Genomic DNA, 20,870 nt, shown 5'->3' on the forward strand with positions numbered 1-20,870 from the left:
TCTTAATCAGGCATTTACTGAAGAGAAATAAAATATATCCATACAGAGACTTGCATACACATGTTCATAGCAGCTTTATTTATAACAGCAAAAAACAGGAAAAAAACCCTCAAAGGTCCATCAACAAGTGAGTTTATAAACAAACTGGTATAACCATACAATGCAAACTATTAAACAATAAAAAAGAAGCTAACTACTGATACATGCAACATAAATAATCTCTAAACCATTGTTTAGGGAAAGAAGCCAAACACAAAAGACTACATATAATTCCATCTATTTGAAATTCTGGAAAAGGTAAAAACATTAGTGACCAAAGCAGATCAATGGTTGCCAATGGAAAGTGGGGGGCAGGAGATTGATAAAGGAGAACAAGGGAAATATTTTTTTAAAAATCCTCACCCAAGGATATGTTTTTAAAATTGATCTTAGAGAGGGGAGGGCGGGTAGAGAGAAACATCGATGTAAGAGAGAAATATCAATCTGCTGTCTCTTGCATGCACCCTTACCAGAAATCGAACCTGCCACCTTTGGTGTATGGGACAATGCTACAACCAGCTTGAAATACCCGGACAGGGCAACAAAGTAAATTTTTAGGTGATGGGAATGTTTTATATCAAGCTTCTGGTGGTAGCAAATACATGACTTCATACATTTGACAAAATCCACAGATTTATACACTTAACTTGGCTAATTTTATTATATATAAAATAATGCCTTAAAGCTTAAAAAAGATGTAAATATATAAAAGTGGGTAAAATGCTAGTTTAATTTCTAAAGTCTACAATGATATATATTGTTTTAAAATCAGAATAAAAATGCCATTTAAAAACAATGTATTATAAAATATGATTTTACTACATAATCACAATTACTTAAAAATAAATATACACAAACTCAGAGCTAAAAAGTGGAAGGAAAATTGCCATTTACTTTGGGTGAGAGGGTATTAAAGCAAATTCCTTCTTAAGGAATTTGTAACTTAGGGTGGACTTTGTTTTAAAAATGCAGTAAGAGAAAATCATTTGTAATTATCGGTATAAATCAGCAATTATCAACCAGTATGCAGCAAGAATTTTAAAAGCATGCATTACCTGATGATTTAGTCAGGGGCACTGACTTCTTTTCCCTTAAGACTGTCAAAATGACAATAGCCAACACAAGAATAGCTGTCCAGTGTGAATAAATCAAAATCATGCCTTTTTTTTTGTCGGATCGGCAAAAAATGTACTTTTTGATGTGCTGCAGAATTTTAATTAGTTTATGTATGCCATGAGATGAAAATGGTTGAAAACCGCTGGTATCTAGAGCTTTTGTCCTAGTTAATGAATTAGGAAGGTGTCACAAGGACCCACTTTTTAAAGACGTTTTTAATGATTATTCAGTGATTGGTTTACACCTTATTTTGTAAGTTTCTGTTTCAGGGTTATTTGTTCAAGAGTTATCCTCGGTATCACTCAGAACAGTGAGGCAAATACGTTTTCATCTTAATTTAATGCCTTGTTCTTTAAAACTACCAAGGAAATAGTTCTCGGACCTGGAATACAATTTCAATTCAGTAACACCCTATTTTGTAAACAAAAGAAAGAGAGCAAAAATAGCACCTTCAATTAGAATTTCCATTCTGACCAGCTGTAGAGAATACATAAATCGGGGGTGGGAACTGCTTAATTTCTTCGAGTAGCTCATCTATTAAAACAATTCTTCAGGAACATTTTTTTCTATTTATATGGAGACCAAATATTGGTTCGCAAACATAGGAACCAACTAACTAGTAATCTTGTTTTACAGGTTTTAAAAAATGCTTTCTGTCAAGACCATTTTGGCCAACTGTGTATAGGAAAAGCAAAAAGTCATTCTTTAGAACAGGACCTAATTGGTCATCTTGAGTTTAGGGGCAAAACTAAGGTGCTACAATCTTGTGACATGACTCAAGAACAGTGAGAGACAGGTCACTTTTGGGAGAGTAGCCAAGAGAATGGACTTAGGACACACAGGATATTCAAAACCTTGGAAGGCAATGGTAGGGCTGACACCCACTCCCGGAGCAGTACCTGAACCAATGCTGTTAACAGATCATCATGTCATTATCAGGAAATCCCAGGCATTGTAAGATACTCTTCCTTTGGTTTCTTTGCATTTACTGGAAGGCACAGTAAGATTTGTAGCTTTTATTTAGAGTATAGTAGGAGGTTCTTGATGTTTCTATTTGCAATATGTCCAGTACCACCACTTTCATACCTTTTATCAGACATATGGGTCAAACGATTAAATCACAAAATAAATGGTAAAAACAACGCTCAGCTAACAATGCTTGATGATGAATAGTTTGTGTTTCAATGAAAGATTTATGGCATCCATGAGTAGGGAAGGCGGTTTGGATAATTCAGCCGCTCACTAGCGTTATCAAGGACTGATGATTTTCACCCCTGTCCCAGTGAGCCAACCTTGTGACCATAAAATGACTGCAGCAGTTCTCATTCAAACAAGGAAAGCAGAACTTCTGCGCTAAGTCTCTAAGTGGGGGAAATCTTTCTCCTACGCCCCTGGCAGATCTGTTTTCATTGGCCAGGGTAGTCATGCCTTATCAGTTACTTAAAAGGGGAATAAGACCATGAAGGGTCCAACATCCTTGGGCACAAGTCTGCACAGAGAGGGAATGCTTGAACAAGCAAGTAAGAGGGAGGGATAGAATGGCTGTTGGATAATAACCAGTATTTCTCACAACTGGATAGGGCTAAAAAACATACAGTACATGTCACACTAACGTCCACTGGCTGAGAGGGTAAACTAGCACTCAGAGTATGAAAAAAAAGTGTACTATAATGGACTATGATAAAAATATATTTCAGGGACAAATAATACCTAAGATTTAGTGAGCATACTCTACATGCCAGACACTAGTCTATGTACTTTATGTGCATTAACATATTCAAACCTCACAATGTAACCTGTATTTTACAGATAAGGAAACAGAAGCGAAGTGACAGCTGAAATTTTAACTTAGAGTCAGACTCCACACCACACTCATGCTCTCAATTGCTACCTTATGCTGCACAAGGTGATGTAAAAGAGGAATGAATATATTCTAAAAAGATTTTTAAAAAATCAAATAAACCAAGGGAGAGGTAGAAACCAAGCCAAAAGGGTAGCGGAGATTTACACATTGTACATTTTATTAAATACTGGGTTTTATTAGAACAAATGAACTTCTGATAGAAGTTTCATTTAAAAAATGTGGCTGTGTTCAAATTCCTACTTGACACTGCCTTTTGGGTAAGCATTCTATTTTTACCAGTTCTATACTCAGTCATTATGGGCAGAAAAAAATTTTTTTTTCCATAACAGAGATAGGACTTTCTCAAGTGGTACAACACTATTTATAAGAGGAATAATCCCAAAGTGTATGACCACACAGAGTATATGACCAGAGAACACATTGTTTTTATGGAATATTTATAATAGCTACAGATAACATTGCAAACTCATGCACAGCAAGTCTTTACTATCTACTGAAGGTTTCTACCTTACACATGAAAATTATTCATGTCCCAGGGTTTGGCATTTAGCCAAGCATTAAACTATGATGGAAGATGGCTATCAAATTGGCTTTTCCGACCACCACAGAAAAGGTGTCAGCTGCAACATCCATCCTGGAGTCGTGGCGGAAAGTTCCTGGGAATTGCTTTTTCCTGTGTTTTGATCAAGTCTGTAATAGCTGAGAGCACAGCACAGTCTCTGGATTTAGTGTCCTTCCAATCAACAGGATGGGGGCTTTCGATCTTCTCTTGCAGAAGGGTATCTAGTTCCTTTCTTAATTCCTAAGGTTGGAAAAATTACACAAGTTTACCAAAGGCAGATGTACAATAAAACAATGTAACAAACAAAAGTGACTAGCTGAGACAGGAACTTCATAAGCTGTTATACAAAAGACTGAAATATTTAGTAAGCAACTGAAGTTCAGTATAAAAATTTAAGCTTCCATCTGACTTAGACATTTACAATGGTTGGTCAGTAACTACCTCAAAAAACAATGAATCAATTTCTCAACACTATTTGTTCTGCTGAAATATATCAAGAAATGTTCACAAAACACATAACACCCTGAATAAAACCACAAGAACACATCTTAACTGGCAAGTATATTCAAAGACAATCACGTAAAGCCAGACAATCACCTTAACCAGATGGGCAATTCTTGCTGGAGACTGAAAGACAATCCATTCATCTACAGCAATAGTTTCCTGATCATTATCCTTCTGGATGGAAATATCACCTCCAAAGAACAGGAGACAGTATGGGGAAACTTCTGTGCAGTCATACAAGTATATCTATAATGAAATTAAAGCAAATTAGCACATTAAAGAGTCTGAATTACTGCCACATTAATCCAATTATCATCAGTATCAATTTATTAGTATTGATCCTTCTAAAATAGGTATTATCCTATTTGTGTAATTAGAAAGACTAGTTATAAAGAAATAATTTTAAACAAGCTATTCTTAACTCAGAAAACATAGTTTTATATTTTTATTTCAATTCAAACAACAGCATTATTCTTAAAATATTTTCTGAGTGACAAAACCAAAACACTAATACAGTTGAAAGCATTTTTATAGATGTATAAACAGAATCCCACTTAACATTCTGACCAATACTTATAAGGTATACTGATATGCCAACAAAATTCTTTGTACAGTGTAAACTCCTCTATACCAAGAAATACCAGTATTTCCTGAAAGCACACTCTGAAAGAAAATTATGCAAAGCAAATAACTGTCCCAATTAATTAAAATACAAAAATGGATCATGACATACATTCACATTAAAAAGTATAGGTTATGTGCTTAAGAAAGTTATAATTCATGTCATAAAAAACTTTTTAAATTTTTAATTATTTTGTTTATAATTATGAAAATCGTACAATGATAAGAAAACAACAACACTGACATTAAGATCCATGATTATTTGTATTTACTTACACTACTGGTTCTCATCTTCAGGTGATAGATAAGCCAATTGTAGTGGAAGTCTGTTTGCTCCACATTAACAGATTTAGGATGAATAGAAACTAGTCCATCAGTTTTTGTGTAAACTTTCACCCTTTAAGAAAGTTAAAATGGAGTTTGTTTAAAAAAAAAATCCTGGAGATTCCAAACCAATTTCAGAATCTAAAAAAGTTCCACAGGTAAGTTCAATTTATTTTTGCGATATAAGTTTACAAACTTATATTTGAGGAAATATATTTTTTAATAAAACACGGAAAAATATCAGCTAAATGTGAAAACTCTATAAATCATACATCAAATCCTCTTAAGGTATAATTACTCAACACATTAAAAAGGTGACAAAATATTCCTTAATTATGTTTCTACTATTCCACTGAAGAACAAAGAATGAAATAAACAGCTGAAATACTTCAAAGTGATTCACACCAAGAGAATGGTCTATACATAATGCTGTCAATTATGACACTAAAGCCTTTAATTTACAGAATAACTTTGTGAAACGATAATTTAAAAATTTCACAGGTTATACACCCAGATGAAAATAAAAAATTAAGAATGGTTAGAAGGAGTTTTAGCTACAACTCTCTTTTGAAAACCTATTCTAAAATAAGTTTTAAGTGGTTGCACTTTCACTTAAATCCCCCATTTTCAAAACAGGAATACTTGGAATAAATGTACTCTGACACAACTCTAGTTCAGTCTCTTCATTCCTAGGGGTCTTTTCTTTGATAGTCATAAAAATTTTACCTCAATTTGCGGGAGTTTTTATTTAATATTATTCAACAAGGAGTTGTTTGGTGGCTTATTTTTAAATAGTCAATGGTAATTACCAATATTAGAGTGTACATCTCAGTGGTCAGACAATCATATACTTTACTAGTATATAGTGTTCCCCTCAATGTTTCCAGTACCCACCAGGCACCGTACAGTTATCAATATTATTGACTATATTTCCTATGCTTTCCTTTACATCCCTGTGGCTGGTCTATAGCTAACCAATTTGTACTTCTTAATCTCTTCACCTCTTTCTCCCAGTCCCCCAAAATTCCTCTCCTCTGGCATCCATCAGTCCAGTCTGCTCTATGTCTATGGGTCTGTTTCAATTGTGTTTGTTCATTTATTTTGTTCTTTACATTTCACATATAAGTGAAACGAGTATCTTTTCTGTTTCTAGGAATTCATATACTTCTGTCAAAATCATGGTGATGAGACATCATTCAGAATAGATTCAGAAATTATTTTCCTCAGTGCACAGTCCATTTAACCAATGCCATCCTGAAACGCTACATTGCTGCTGCAGCAGAGTCTGGCACTTTTTCCATACGGGACCAGAGAGAAAATAATTCAGGCTTTGTGGGCCCTCTGATCTTTGCCACAACTACTCAGCTCTGCTAGTGTAGCAGTAAAGCAGACAGCTTTTGGCCAGTGTGCCAAAATTTGCTGACCCCTGGTCTAGACCAAAACAAAGTACCAGTCCAAAGAGACTTACCCCTTCATCCCAGGATGGCAGAGGAATATATGAAATGTTTGTATTTTAAAGAATCTCTGTTAATCCCTTTCAAGTTAGGGATAGATATGAAGAAAAATTTGACAAAGTAATGATGACAAAAAGTACTTGGATCACTTAAAATGTGAATAATCCAGCCACAATTAAAATTCCTGTTCACATAATCGTATACCTGAGAATAGGGTTTCTGAGAATCAGCATTTTTGACATACTGAGTTCTTTGCAGCAGAGGGCTGTCCTCACAGAGCACCCCTGGCCTCTATCTATTAGCTGCCAGTAGTATCACAGCAGTCGTAACCATCACAAATGTCTCCAGACACTCTCAAATGACCCAAGAGGCAAAAATCAAACTCAGCTGAGAACCAACAACCTAGAACATTGCCTGCGCTTTATTTTTAAGGTCTATATTTTTTATGTCTATAATCATAGGGTACACAGCTTTTTCATTTAATATCAGTTCGGATATTGTATATGTTTCTATACAATGTCTATTTTACATGCCCACCTATCAGAAAAGTTATATAATACTAGAGGCCCAGTGCACGAAATTCGTGCACAGGTAGGGTCCCTAGGCCTGGCTGGTGATCAGGGCTGATCTGTGGGGTGATCGGCGGGGTGATCAGGGGTCCCCCGCTGGCACCTGCCTTGGCCAGCCTGGCACCACCCACCGCCAGTCGCCTCCTTCTGCAGGGCTGGCCTGTGGGCTGGGGGCAGCTCCTGCATTGAGCATCTGCCCCCTGGTGGTCAGTGCAGTCGTTCTGCCAGTAGTTCCACCGTTCAGTTGACTTGCATATTAGGCTTTTATTATATAGGATAGGATGGTATTATAAAATCACTAGAGGCCTGGTGCATGAGATTCATGCACAGGGCAGGGTCCCTCAGCCCGGTCTGTGCCCTCTCGCAGTCCATGAGCCCGGCTTTTGACTGAGCGGCACTCCCCCTGTGGGAGCCCACTGACCACCAGGGGGCAGCTTTTAAGTTGAGCATCTGTCCCCTGGTAGTCAGTGCACATCACAGCAACCAGTTGTTCTGCTGCTCGGTTGATTTGCATATTAGCCTTTTATTATATAGGAGGATAATTTTCTCATTATTAGACTTCTATGTTGTTTAAAATACAACTTTTTAAAAAATCTGAAATTACTTCCTTAGGACATATGCCTCAAATTAAAATATTCACTTATGAATTCACTGGGCCAGGGACTATTTTAATGACTGTTGAAACATAATTCTAATTTAGAGCACCCTTAAAATAAAGGGTGCCAACAATTCACATACCACTAGTCATTTGTGACTTTAGTGTCTCTTTTTCCTCACTAGCTCATTTCTTAGGCAAAAATATGCCAAGTTCTCTCATTCTGTCCAACTACAACTTAGGCTAACTCTACTTGTACATATCTTATATAATAAAACCATGATATGCAAATCGACCGAATGGCCAAAAAGCAGAACGGCCATCTGGGACAACCATCCGGGACCACGCTGTGACACCCACTGGTACCAGGCCAGCCAAGGCAGTGCGATGTGATTGGTTGGGGCCCTGGCCATCACCCCATGATCGCCCCGCAGAGGGAGGCCCAGGCCACTGGCCAGTGGGGCGATCAATTGGGGGGCTCCATGATAGCCCCAAAGAGGGAGGCCCAGGCCACCAACCAGCGGGTTGCGGCGAGTGGGTGGGGCCTCCCTCTGCGAGGGAAGCCCGGGTCCCAGTGGCCAAAGGGAAACCTGGGTCCTGGGTGCTAGAGGGAAGCTGGTGCCGGAAGCCAAGTGAAGGAAGGCATACTCTTGCATGAATTTCATGCATCGGGCCTCTAGTATATATTTAATTAAAAGTCATACTTTATTTTTCACAATAGTAAAGCCACAATATTATTCAAAGAGACAAATTACAAAATAATGTTTTAAAAGACAGGCAAAAAGTCCTGAAGCAAATCTATTATAAGCAATGCCCACCTGGTACTTTGTTTTGTTTTCACATTTAAAAGTTTTGCATTTAAAATTTAAGATAGCTGTCTTACAGAACTTTGATATATAACATGGCTACAAGTAACCACCACTCATATCACGTCACTGAGCTTCTGGGATGACTTTAATACCTGGCTTACTTTTCGTGTATTTACACTGCTATTATATTCACTAACATTCTTTTTGAATCATGAATGGGTGATTGAGAGCTCACACCAGGGATGTGCTGTGAGGGAAAGAGATGCCTCTGTTAAACAGTTTGCCTTCTCTTAAATCAGGGGTGGGGAACATTTTTCCTGCCAAAGGCCATTTGGGTATTGACATCATTCACGGGCCATACACAATTACCAACTTAAAAATAAATCTGCTATATTTGGTCAGACATTTAATTAACTCACCCCTAATGCCTTGGCTGGGCCAGACCAAATGATTTTTCGGGCCTTATATGGCCTGCAGGCCAGACATTCCCCACCCCTATCCTAAATAATCAAAAGTAAAAAACGAGAATCTGGCCCAAATATGACTAAGAACAAATGTATACTGAGCCCTGTTGTATTATAGAATTTCAAAAGTTTAAGAACAGAATTACAAGTAATTCATAATCTTCAATGCTTACATTTTTCTTTTTTTACCCAAATTTAGTCGGATTTTAGCAACTTTGGGATATAGACCAGCACAGATGACTGCTTTAATTATCTTCTCATTATCTATTAGGGGTGGGAAGGTAGAGAAAAAAGTATAAAATACTGATACAATGGACAATAGCAGCAAGTTATTTACACTGTTTTCTGCTTTACCTGAATTTATATTGGATTTTGGATCTTTAGGACTTCTACTGCTTACAAATCCAGCTCCAAGAAGATGCTCAGCAAACTGCCCTTTCATGTTATGCAGCATCTAGAAAACAAGTAAACAGAACTAGAAAACCTTTCTCAGACTGACGGGGGTTATAAAACATACACTTAAAAATAAATTTAGTATAAACTTTCTCTGCTTTATAAAATACTGCAAAATGTGATGTTTCAGAGCAGGGATTGGTAAACTACATTATAAAAACCTGTTTTTGTCAATAAAACACACCCATTCATGTACATTATCATCAATGGTTGCTCTGCACTATAATGGCAGAGGTGAGTGGTTGCAAAGGAGACCATATGGTTTGTAAGCCTGCAATAGTTATCATCTGATCTTTTACAGAAAACATTTGCCTATTGTAGGATGTAAGTACTGATATTTAAGGATTACTCCATTTTGCAAAAAGACTAATAAAGTCTTCCAAGTTGTTCTCTACTCCATATTTTGAAAGAAATAGAGAAAAGCATATTTCCAACATCCATCCATATTTCTACTACCGAGAATTAAGTACTGTTGCTTATTGGCACAAAAACTTAAGGTCTTTTTTTTTTTTTTTTTTTTAAGAAAAATCATTATTTGGGTAAAAATGATGCACTGCTCATTATAAAGCATTCAAATAATACTGAAAAGTAGAAATGAATTCCCTAAACTCAATACTGTCAGAAAGATCATTCATTAAGAAATAATACTGAAGACACTTATGTACACTGACAGAAGAATTAGACAAAAATACTATCCTAACAATGGGATAACAGTATAGAAACTGTTTTATAAAAGTATTAAAATTAATTCTAGATCAATTTTTTAAAATATATTTTATTGATTTTTTACAGAGAAGAAGGAAGAGGGACAGAGAGCTAGAAACATCGATGAGAGAGAAATATCGACCAGCTGCCTCCTGCACACCTTCTACTGGGGATGTGCCCGCAACCAATGTACATGCCCTTGACTGGAATCGAACCTGGGACCTTTCAGTCCGCAGACCGACCTCTATCCACTGAGCCAAACCGATTTCGGCTAGATCAATTTTTTAAAAGTTAAATAGAAATAAAACTGGACTAGATGAATTTTACAATTTCATAATCATGAGATGTTTAATAAGGTATCCTTGCAATCTTAAAATAAGAGACTATGAAACATAAACTTGGTCATATTTAAGTGTATCTTCCTTTTATGAACTGTGTGTGACTTTAGTTTTCCAACTTAATTTTTCTTGTGACTCTCTGGGTTACCTCCTGAGTTTTATTACCATTATTTTTTATTGTTCAGGATAATGATCTTTACATTTTTATTTTGAACTTGTGTATTTATGTAATTTCAGTGTACACCACCAGCTGTTTAGCATGCATTCTTTATTAATGAATTCTTTTTGATTCATCCCTCAAAAGGCAGCATTTCATTTTCAATGGATTTTTCAAGGACAGCTCAAGCTCATGGGTGCAGTACTTCAAGTGCTTTCTTGAATGTCTACCCTTTTTCTTCAGATTTCAATATCTTGCCTGAATACAATATTCTCAAATAACACTTGGGTTCAGCCAACTTTCCATATTTGTGGTTCATTTCTTTTTTCTTTTTTCCCCAGGAAAATGTTCTTACACATTTCTCAAATACATACTTAATTACACTTGAATTTTCTATGTTTAGACATCTATTATTTTCACTATGGATTAGTCCTATCTTCCTGTCTGTAAGTTTTTTACTTATTACTTTAACTAGAAGCCCGGTGCACGAAATTCGTGCACTGGGGGAGGGGGATGTCCCTCAGCCTAGCATGCACCCTCTCCAATCTGGGACCCCTCGAGGGATGTCCGACTGCCCGATTAGGCCCAATCCCGGCAGTCGGACATCCCTCTCACAATCCAGGACTGCTGGCTCCCAACTGCTCTCCTGCCTGATTGCCCCTAACTGCTTCTGCCTGCCAGCCTGATCATCCCCTAACCACTCCCCTGCCAGCCTGTTTGCCCCTAACTGCACTCCCCTGCTGGCCTGGTTCCCCCCCAACTGCTCTCCCCTGCAGGCTGGGGTCTCCCCCACCCCCAAGTGCCTTTCCCTGCAGGCCCAGTTGCCCCCAACTTCCCTCCTCTGCCAGCCTGGTCACCCCTAACTGCCCTCCCCTGCTGGCCTGATCGCCCACAATTGCCCTCCCTTGCAGGCCTGGTCCCTCCCAACTGCCCTCCCCGGCTGGACATCTTGTGTCCACATGGGGGCAGCCATCTTCTGCATTGGAGTGATGGTCAATTGAATATTACTCTTTTATTAGAGAGGATGTTTTCCTTTTGCAGCTGCATTTATAAACTGTGATTATCTCAAGCCTTTCTTCTATGGCAATAATTTGCTTTAAAGGGATGCATATTTTGTTTATTGTAATTCTTCTGGTCTTTCTTCTTAGCCCAGCAGTCTTTTTATTCTATTGGTTTCCTTTCTTATTTTTGTTTTATTGAATGCATATTCTTAAACTGTCCCATAGGAAACAGTTGTAAGTAAGGCTATAGCCATGATCCTTCTTTTCATTTTGTTGATGCCTTGGCAGTTTTGATTAAATATGCTAGATTCCTGATTTTTTTACCCACTTATAGAATTGCTCAATGTCCAGCCCAAAGTTCATGCCACACAGCTGAAGTGTATTCGTGATGGGGAAAGGTGAGGACATTCCTATTCTTACTGTTTTGAGATCAGTTATCCCTTACAGAGCATCTGCCCTATGTATTATTAACTTGCTTCTGTTTCACAAATGCCTACTGCCCAGTGTTTTCTCACTACACTAAATCAGTTAAAGATAAAGATACCTACCTAAAAGTTAAAGATACCCTATTTGATATTAAAAATAGGTTTTAGGAGTATTAGTGAAAATTTTCAGGCTGAACCATCAAAATGTCAACTAGAGGGTGGGTACAGGAACAGTAACTGAGCCTTACTGTGTTTTCTTGCTATACTTTAGATTCTTGTAGCTTTCCTTAACCATCAGTTGTTTATTATATTACACATCTTTTATTGTTTTGTTGCATTTGCTTTAATAAAGATTTTGTATAATGACTCAATTTCCTAAGACAAATTCACACAATTAACCTTTTGCTACCAATCTAACTGTACAAAATGCATTCATATATTTTCTAATATAAATGAGAATCACTTCAAAACATTCACCATTACCTGCAGTGTGTTTGAAGACAGAAAATATTCCCAGCAATAGTCTTTTTCGTATCTGAAACCACGTCGTCTAGCTTCTTCCCAGCCCTATGATGCAAAGAAATAAAGTAAACTATATCATTCCCCAAAGCAAAGACTGCCTACTTGTCTGTCTTTATTTTGGTAATAATCTTCTATTGATGTTCTCTCTATAAAAAGGTCAAAGAATTTTGAAATTTATAAAACTAAAGAAAAACAAAAACCTTCCCATGATCCTAATTGTTAAGAGATAACTGCCACTGAATTTCCAGACCTTTCTGTAAATAAGTTATATAGTAATACATTGTGCATTTCATATAAATTGGCATCATACTGCACAAAATGAAGTTAACTAAATGAGCAGTGTTCAATAAACTTCAATGCTATCAAATATTTTTCAATTTCACAAATACAAAATTTATTTTTTAGCTAGAGGAGGAAAGATGGAGAAAAGGGAAGTAATAATGAATGAGCTCAAAGGCAAAAAAAAAATATTCTCATGCTATGCAGTACAAAACTGACTCTAGAAGTTGCTGTCTCTATATACCACATAACATTTAAATTTTTGAAAAGATGGGTGATAAATGTTTATCTTCAGCTAAGCCTGGCATTTGGGAGCAGAAAATGTCTATATTCTGAATAATGTACATGATTAAGATACTCTATCAAAACGTTAAATCGGAACACAGGTTTAATTTATTAATGATCAGAGAGAGACCTGTCATAAATGTCAATAAGATAGATACAAGTGAATATCAAATAAAATTTTAAATTATTCACTTGTTCAATTGTGATCAAAACAGGAACATACAAAATGGTTAAATTTTTTTTAAATGTTCACCTAATTTTAAACATTCTCACTTAGCAATTTATTCCTAATACCTATGATAATATAGATTTAAAAAAGTTAAATATGGTTCTATTCTATTATCAGCTTTTCTCTTGAATAAACTGTCACAAGTTATTTATTTATTTCTTTTTTACCTCAAATGCATTCACAACTGTCAGGTGGTCACTTTTAGAATCCTTTGCCAATTCCTTTCTTCTTGCATCTGCAACCTTTTCTTTCCCCTTAAAAAATACAGAGGAAGGCAATTTAAATGGCTCTGACAGTATATAATAGAGCATACTAATAAAAAGCGAGTGAAAAATTGTACCTAAGCAACAACTATTTCGTTTGCCTAGCCTTTCCGTTGTATCTTTCTTACCAATGGAATGACAAAGGGATCCTTGAAGCTGAGACTAGCAGCAATGGTGAGGACTGGGTCTAAGCAACAGAACAGAGCCCCGAAAAGAATCATTTTTCCAATGTGTGGCTCAACTGGTAATCGTGCTAAGTGGACTCCAAGAGGTGTCAATTCTTCTTGTTTATCCAAAGCATTCTGTAAAGTAAGGGTTTATGTTTAAAACAGACATTCTAAAGCATCACATTCAACCTAATTTTAGTTTGCTTAGAAAAAAAGAGGCCCCTCTTACATGGGAATGCTGTAATTCACAGTCAAGTTTTTTAAAAACGTGGGCTCCAGACCCCACTGCTGACAAGCATTTGCTGGCCTTTTCAAGATTCTGTTGTCTGCAAATGATTATGTCAAGATCAGCTCTTAAATTCAGTTGGGAGAGGGGATGTCACACTGCTCAGGCTTTAAGTGTTGCTGCCTTTGACCATCTATCTCTACCCTAATAAGATGATTCTAAGCACCACCCAGCTCTCCAGCTGTATTCTATTAGAAAAAGCTTGAAGGGGAGAGGGGCCACTAGTAAAACTGTACTACTTCCTAAAATGCCAGTAACCTCACTAAATCTAACCTACATTCTAAAGATGGTTAGATAATATACAATATTTTTTCACTTAAACAACTTATTACTCACATTAAAAGCTATTGCAATGTTCTAATATGGGCCAAATTCTCAAAAGATTCTGCACGGATGGCTTAAATAAAACTGAAGTATGTAAAATATACTTTGGCATCCTCTAATTCAGCACCAATCAACAGAACTTGTAGCGATAACAGAAATATTCTATTACTGTGCATTGAATACATGAGGCTAGTGGCTACTGTATTGGACAGCACAGCTCTAACTTCGTTCTCTCCGTTCTGGGCACTAACAGTCCCTTTCTCATCGCTGGAGGCACTACCTCACAGCTAGTTCTGTGCTTCTCAACATGATCCTGCACAGATGGCTACCAACTAAACAGTCACTTGACTAAAATACTGAAACTTAGTTTCTCAAAATACTGACTTCATTAAAAAAAATACACACACACACACACACATACACACACACACACACACTAAGGGGAAAAATCGGTAAGAATAAAATGACAGGTAGGGAAAAATGATACACACACACACACACACACACACACACACTAAGGGAAAAAATCGGTAAGAATAAAATGACAGGTAGGGAAAAATGATATTTTGGAGAAAAGCCACCTGTTAGTATTTCTTCAAAAATACAAGAGTTGCCTTAATAAAATGTCCATACTGTAATTAAGTTACTTAGATTTGACAAAAGCTTTAAAAAACACTACAGTAATCAGAAAGAGTAGAATAAAACAAATTCATTTTAAGAAACACAAACAAAGACCAAGAATTCAAAGATTTCAGAATTGTATGGAATTTTAAATCAGGCCTACAATGAAAAAAATTGTGTGGAAAGGAGCCAGTATTATAAAATATAAAGGTATCATTTTTTAACTTTCCAACTCATATTTCATACACTCAGGTGAATAGTCAACTAGTGTATAAAATTGGCACTGCACATTCACCAGTCTACTCTGCAGTAATGAGAGTAAGTACATAATTAGCTGGCTTACATGCTCTAACACTCTACATCTAAGTTACAATTAAGAAGAAAAATCAGGTTTACCAGTTCCATCAGGTGTTTTATGGAGAGTGACACTGCTTCATTTGATGGTGGGTCCATTAACCTACTCAGAAAATGAGCAATTCCACCTAGCCTTAAGATCTGGGGGAAGACAAATATAATTAAACATGTATCATATCCTACCTAATAATAGACAAATATGCAAATTGACCGTGCCTCCGCTATGCCCACGATTGGCGAGGAGGCGCGGGGGGGGGGCGGGACTCAGGGTGGCCGATTGGGCGGGCGGGACGCTGAGCTGCGTCGCCAGCAGCGGCGCGAGCTCAGCGTGGGCGCCACGGCTGTGCTGCAGCACAGAAGGGGCCTCTGGGGCAGCGAGCTCACTTCCCGCCGCGGACCATCAAAAGCCGGGGAGCTGGGTGCCTTTCCGCTCAGGCACCAGGCCTTTCAGAACCCTCCGCCACGCTGGAGGCTTCTGAAAGGCCTGGTGCACCAGCGGACAGGCACCCAGCTCCCCGTGATCCAAAGCAAAAGCTGGGAGCTGGGTGCCTTTCCGCTCAGGCACCAGGCCTTTTAGAAGCCTCCGCCACGCTGGAGGCTTCTGAAAGGCCTGGTGCACCAGAGATCCAAAGCGAAAGCGTGGGAGCTGGGTGCCTGTCCACTCAGGCACCAGGCCTTTCAGAAGCCTCCGCCACGCCGGAGGCTTCTGAAAGGCCTGGTGCACCAACGGACAGGCACCCAGCTCCCCGCGATCAAAAGCAAAAGCGTGGGAGCTGGATGCCTTTCCGCTCAGTCAGCAGGTGCACCAGCGATCGAAAGCGAAAGCGTGTAGGGGACCCTACACATGCATGATTCAATCATGCACTGGGCCTCTAGTATTGACATAACAGTTTACTAGTAGTCCTGCCTGTGTCACTCATTCAAATAGAGTATCAAACCTAAACATTATTTTCAAGTTAGTGTTTTTACTAGAGTAAGTTAAAATTACATTTGTGATTCCATAAAAATATGCTTAAAGGCTGATATGCTTGCTACTTTCTATCAACCACCAATTCTTATTAATGAGAAAAGTAGTTGGTTAAAATCTCAACTAACAAGTTGATTACCAATTAACAAGTTGATTACTTATTTTCAAAATAAAGTTAACTTTATGAAAATATATAAAATACTGGAAACAAGGGTAACTAAGTTTATAAAGAGGAATAAAAATCTTAAGATGGAGTAACAGTAGCTAATATTTACTGAACACTTGACTATGTGCCATTAAGAATTGTATGTGAATTTAAGTAATTTGTCCAATGTAACAACACTGGCTTGTCAGAGGGAAGGTGGAATTCCAACACAGGTTCTTTGGCTCCAGAGCAGTAAATGATGAAAATCTTTTAAGCATTTGAAAGGAGTTTATAAACATAGTTTACTAACACACACAGGAAACAAACACGTGATAAAAATTAGAACCCCACACCCATTTAGCTTTTTAACCACCCACCCAATTTACCTTTATTTGTAAACAAAGTTCTTCCAAAGGAGTTCTCAAGATTTCTGGCAGTTGATAGTCATCTAGAAGGCTTGCTCTAAGACCATTATACAGATGATAGCAATGACCAGGCTGAACTCTTAAAAAAAAAAAAGGGGGGGGGGGGGCGTGAGCCAGGGAGGAATCATTTATCAGTGACATTTTAGAACTCCAGAGAAAAGAATAGGCAGGAAACGTAGCCAATTACCTATTTCTTACAAGCCACACCATAACTAATTATTATTTCACTTTTACTTATCATATACTAGTGTCCCAGTACAGGGATTAGTGCACGTTGAAAGGAAATTAATTAGAAGAAATATTTTAATATCGCTATTTGCCAAATTCACGATCGACAATGACAGATTGAAACACACGCGTGCGACTGGCGCCAGAGAAAGCTTTATATGAATTGCGCATGCGAGAGTCAACTTAGCCTTTTATATATAAACTTGCTTAATTAGGCCTGCTTTCGGATTTAGCTAAACTTTTTCCAGCCCAACTTCTCTTTCAGCAACACAGCAGTAAATATCAACACGAAGGAGATTATTATTGTAGATCACACAGGGAGAACAAAGGGTAACATATTTAACTGCAGCAGTGTTTGACTATATTCTGCTCAGTGAAAAAACCTGAAGTCATTTTCAAGTTCCACCATTTTTTACTTCTTTTCAGTCGGATCAAGTTTTTCAACTTTCTAAATCTCCATTGTCTTGCTAATGAAAAGAAAATAGGATTCTAATGAGTCTCCTATCTACCTACTCCAGGACTTCAGTGAGGATAAATGAGATGAGGCACAGGAAAACGCTTCACAAACATTTGGTTAAACTGTAAAATATTTGCACCTGACTATAAAGCAAGTTGGGTTCCTGGGCTGAAGAAACTCCAAGGAGGCTAGTTGCTAGAGAGAGAAAGTCGGGCGTTGCTATATGACATCATTACCCAGCGCCCACAGTGAACATTTCCAGGCTGGGCTGTGGGCCGCATTTTGCGCCATGGGGCTTTGGCAGTGTTGGCTGCAATTTTGTGGGGTTTCGCTCCTGGGAGGTGGCGGGGCCTATGTCCCACTTGGGGGAAGCCGAGTGTTGGTTTGTCCACTCAGTGTATATAACATGTGCTCAAAAACTAAGGGTGCTTCCACTCAGGACCACCTCAGGTCAGTTTGCTCTGACCTTTAAATTAATTATCAAGCTAATCAGGCTTTGCTAGAGGAATTTACATCTATGGAGCCTACAAACGACTATTTTCCATTTCAATTAAAACATTGTAATTCCACAGTTAACATACACTAGGAAAGTGGGGATGAAGAGCTAGATAAAAATGTAACACACTTCATTTATTTTATTTCCATAATTGTTTCCTGGTTCCAACCTAAGGCCTAGTGTATGTGCTATTCATATAAAAGTGTGACAAAACCCATTCCCTACAATGAATACTTTTTAAGTCAGTACCCAGTAGTAACAGGTCTGCATGGAAAAACCCCAGTCTTGCTGGGTTCCCAATCAAGTTATCCCCTAATAAGTAATTAGAAGGGTACATTTCTTACACTAAACCATGACTTTGCATAATCTAATGAACTACCTGGAAATCAAGTTATACTGGGACAATCTGCAAGTATGTCAGAGCTTTATAGATATATTACAAACTTAAAAAAATGGTCTGTAATGTTTTCTTTCAACTTTCATTTCCTTACTTAAGCCACTATCTGAACACTAAGGGGAATCTTTAGATTCTGCCTGTAAAAGATAAGAGAAAACGCTTCTCTACAACTCCATAGGATTCTACACTCACATGAGTAAAAGTGTAAAAATGCTGTGGAAAAATGCATGAAAATCAAGAGTAAGTACAATTATTTGTGTTAATGGCAAGTCATTTTCCTACCATTAAGACATACTTTTACTTATACTACTATTTATATCAATGGGAGAAAGGGATTTTCTTGGTGTTTTCGTTGGTAACTAATGGTGCAGAACCAGTACAGCTGTACAGTACAGGAATCAGGAGCCAGACTGTGGAACCAGCTGCCTGAATTCAAGTCCTGCCTCTGCCATCTTACAAAGTCATGTGACTTTAAATAGATTCTTCAACTTCTTTGTACCTTAATTTCCTTACCCTTGAAATAGAGATAACCTACCTCATGGCACTGCTGAAAATTAAGTTAATATATTAAGTGATTAGGACATTCAAATACTATTAGTAGTTACCATTAGTAATATACACTTTTAAAAAGAAATAAAATTATAGGTAATATAATAAAGAACATTAATTTTAATTAACTGTATTGAGAATAAGAGGTAGAAAAATCATAAAAAAGAATTCCAAAGAAATTATAATTAAAACTTTTCCATTTAAAAATGTTCTACAGTGTTTTAAAAAATATGAAAAGTAACTCTCCTAATAAATATTTTTAAGTGTTAGCAACATATTTTGCTACATAACATTTTTGTTTCTTTTTAAAGGCTTCAGACAAAGTCCCATCTTACCTTCCAGCTCGACCTTTCCTTTGCTTGGCATTAGCTTTACTAACCCACTCAGCAGACATAGTACTGATGTTGTTCTGTGTGTCAAAGTGTGTTTCCTTTATTTTTCCTCCATCTATCACATAAACTACATCATCTATGGTAATGCTGTTAGGAAAACAGATATATAAAATATTAACACATAAAAAGCATATTAATCTACGTCAGGTCTACAGACAGAGATTTTAGAACATTTCTACTGGATCACATTGATTTTAGCAGTTCAGGATTTTCACCACTCTTCCCACATTTACCAATGTTACTGGATCAAGCACCTCATTGTAGACATCCTCAGCACCTGCAGCGGCAGTGTCCTGCCAATTTTGCAGATCCCATGTGGGATTCTTACTTGCCCACAGCCAAACTTCATAGCTTGCCTGAATACTTTAGTTCCTAGCTTTTGTGTCCCCCACCCCTTCCCAGTGCCATGGTTTAGTATCAGCTTTCACAGAACAACCTTCAGTGCTGTACCGGTATATTAGTACCCTCAAGACAATACATACATTTTAAAGGCTATATATAACTAAGCCAAATTACCAAACAATTCCATCCCCAACCAACAAAAGGCAAATGAAACAAAACTGACATCAGCTCCCATAGTTTTTAGGAAGGCTTTGAAAAAACAACAACACACCCATACAACACTTAAAAGGCTGTTTCTGAAGAAGGCTAAAAAATTAGTACAGGTTAAAACAAACAAAAACTAAACGAACCTATGCTACTACCATGACTAAGAAATTACAAATATTTTGTAGAGAAAAAAGATTAAGGTATGTAAATAATTTATGGGGCTTAAAACTAATATAATCACCAGCAGTTGATATTTAAAACAATATTTACCTAGTCTCCGCAATGTTGGTAGCAATTACTATTTTCCGAACACCAGGAGGGGTTTTTTTAAACACCTGTAAGAAAAATACATCAAAACCCCAAAAGTACATCACTCTTGCAATTAGAGAAACTACTTTAGATACTATTCATTTTTAGCACTGTGGACATATGTATGAATCTGATATTTATAGTTGTATTTATAAGATATACATCATTTTCAATACCATAAAACTCCCTTTAGGTATACCAAATTAAATCTCCCACAGATGTCAGAACCTTATCACAAACAAGATTTTAAATGAAATACAATAATTTATATAATGTTTTTTTAAACAAAAACTGGTTAAACATCGTATTGTGTAGTCAAGCTTTTAAGGGAGAGAGAAAAATTTAGTTTAAGGATAAGAATTATGAATTATTCTTGGGTATATATGGGTAATGACAATAAATAACCAAGCAGATGCCCAACTCATCAGAATAAATGTTAGCTCGTGTACCTTCGTAAACTAGCTTCTGAGATTAGACTGGATTAAAACAAAATCCTCTTCAAATGCTGAATCCTACCAACAATGCAGCATGGATAAAGCTACCAAGTTGATGAAAAGACGTGCAGCCAAGTCCCACTTGGCTATAAAGCAAAAAAATGCATAAACTTATCCCTACATGTATAAAAG

At 37.2% G+C, this 20,870-nt stretch overlaps 1 protein-coding gene across 1 annotated transcript in view; it reads right to left on the reverse strand.

Annotated features, from left to right (window-relative positions):
- DHX36 (DEAH-box helicase 36) overlaps window positions 1-20,870 on the reverse strand; it is a 45,017-nt gene continuing 24,147 nt past the window's right edge. Inside the window, exons 14-25 of the mRNA XM_054713658.1 lie at window positions 20,206-20,270; window positions 19,330-19,473; window positions 16,829-16,946; window positions 15,373-15,471; window positions 13,707-13,880; window positions 13,483-13,569; window positions 12,484-12,567; window positions 9,276-9,375; window positions 9,095-9,185; window positions 4,983-5,103; window positions 4,179-4,331; window positions 1-3,821 (exon numbers count right to left, since the gene is read on the reverse strand). Coding sequence (XP_054569633.1) covers window positions 3,636-3,821; window positions 4,179-4,331; window positions 4,983-5,103; window positions 9,095-9,185; window positions 9,276-9,375; window positions 12,484-12,567; window positions 13,483-13,569; window positions 13,707-13,880; window positions 15,373-15,471; window positions 16,829-16,946; window positions 19,330-19,473; window positions 20,206-20,270 — 1,422 coding nt within the window. The 3' untranslated portion in view covers window positions 1-3,635. The remainder of the gene's footprint in view (window positions 3,822-4,178; window positions 4,332-4,982; window positions 5,104-9,094; window positions 9,186-9,275; window positions 9,376-12,483; window positions 12,568-13,482; window positions 13,570-13,706; window positions 13,881-15,372; window positions 15,472-16,828; window positions 16,947-19,329; window positions 19,474-20,205; window positions 20,271-20,870) is intronic.

The sequence above is a fragment of the Eptesicus fuscus genome, chromosome 3 (genome assembly GCF_027574615.1).
Source record: "Eptesicus fuscus isolate TK198812 chromosome 3, DD_ASM_mEF_20220401, whole genome shotgun sequence".
In the NCBI taxonomy this organism is placed as follows: Eukaryota; Metazoa; Chordata; class Mammalia; order Chiroptera; family Vespertilionidae; genus Eptesicus; species Eptesicus fuscus.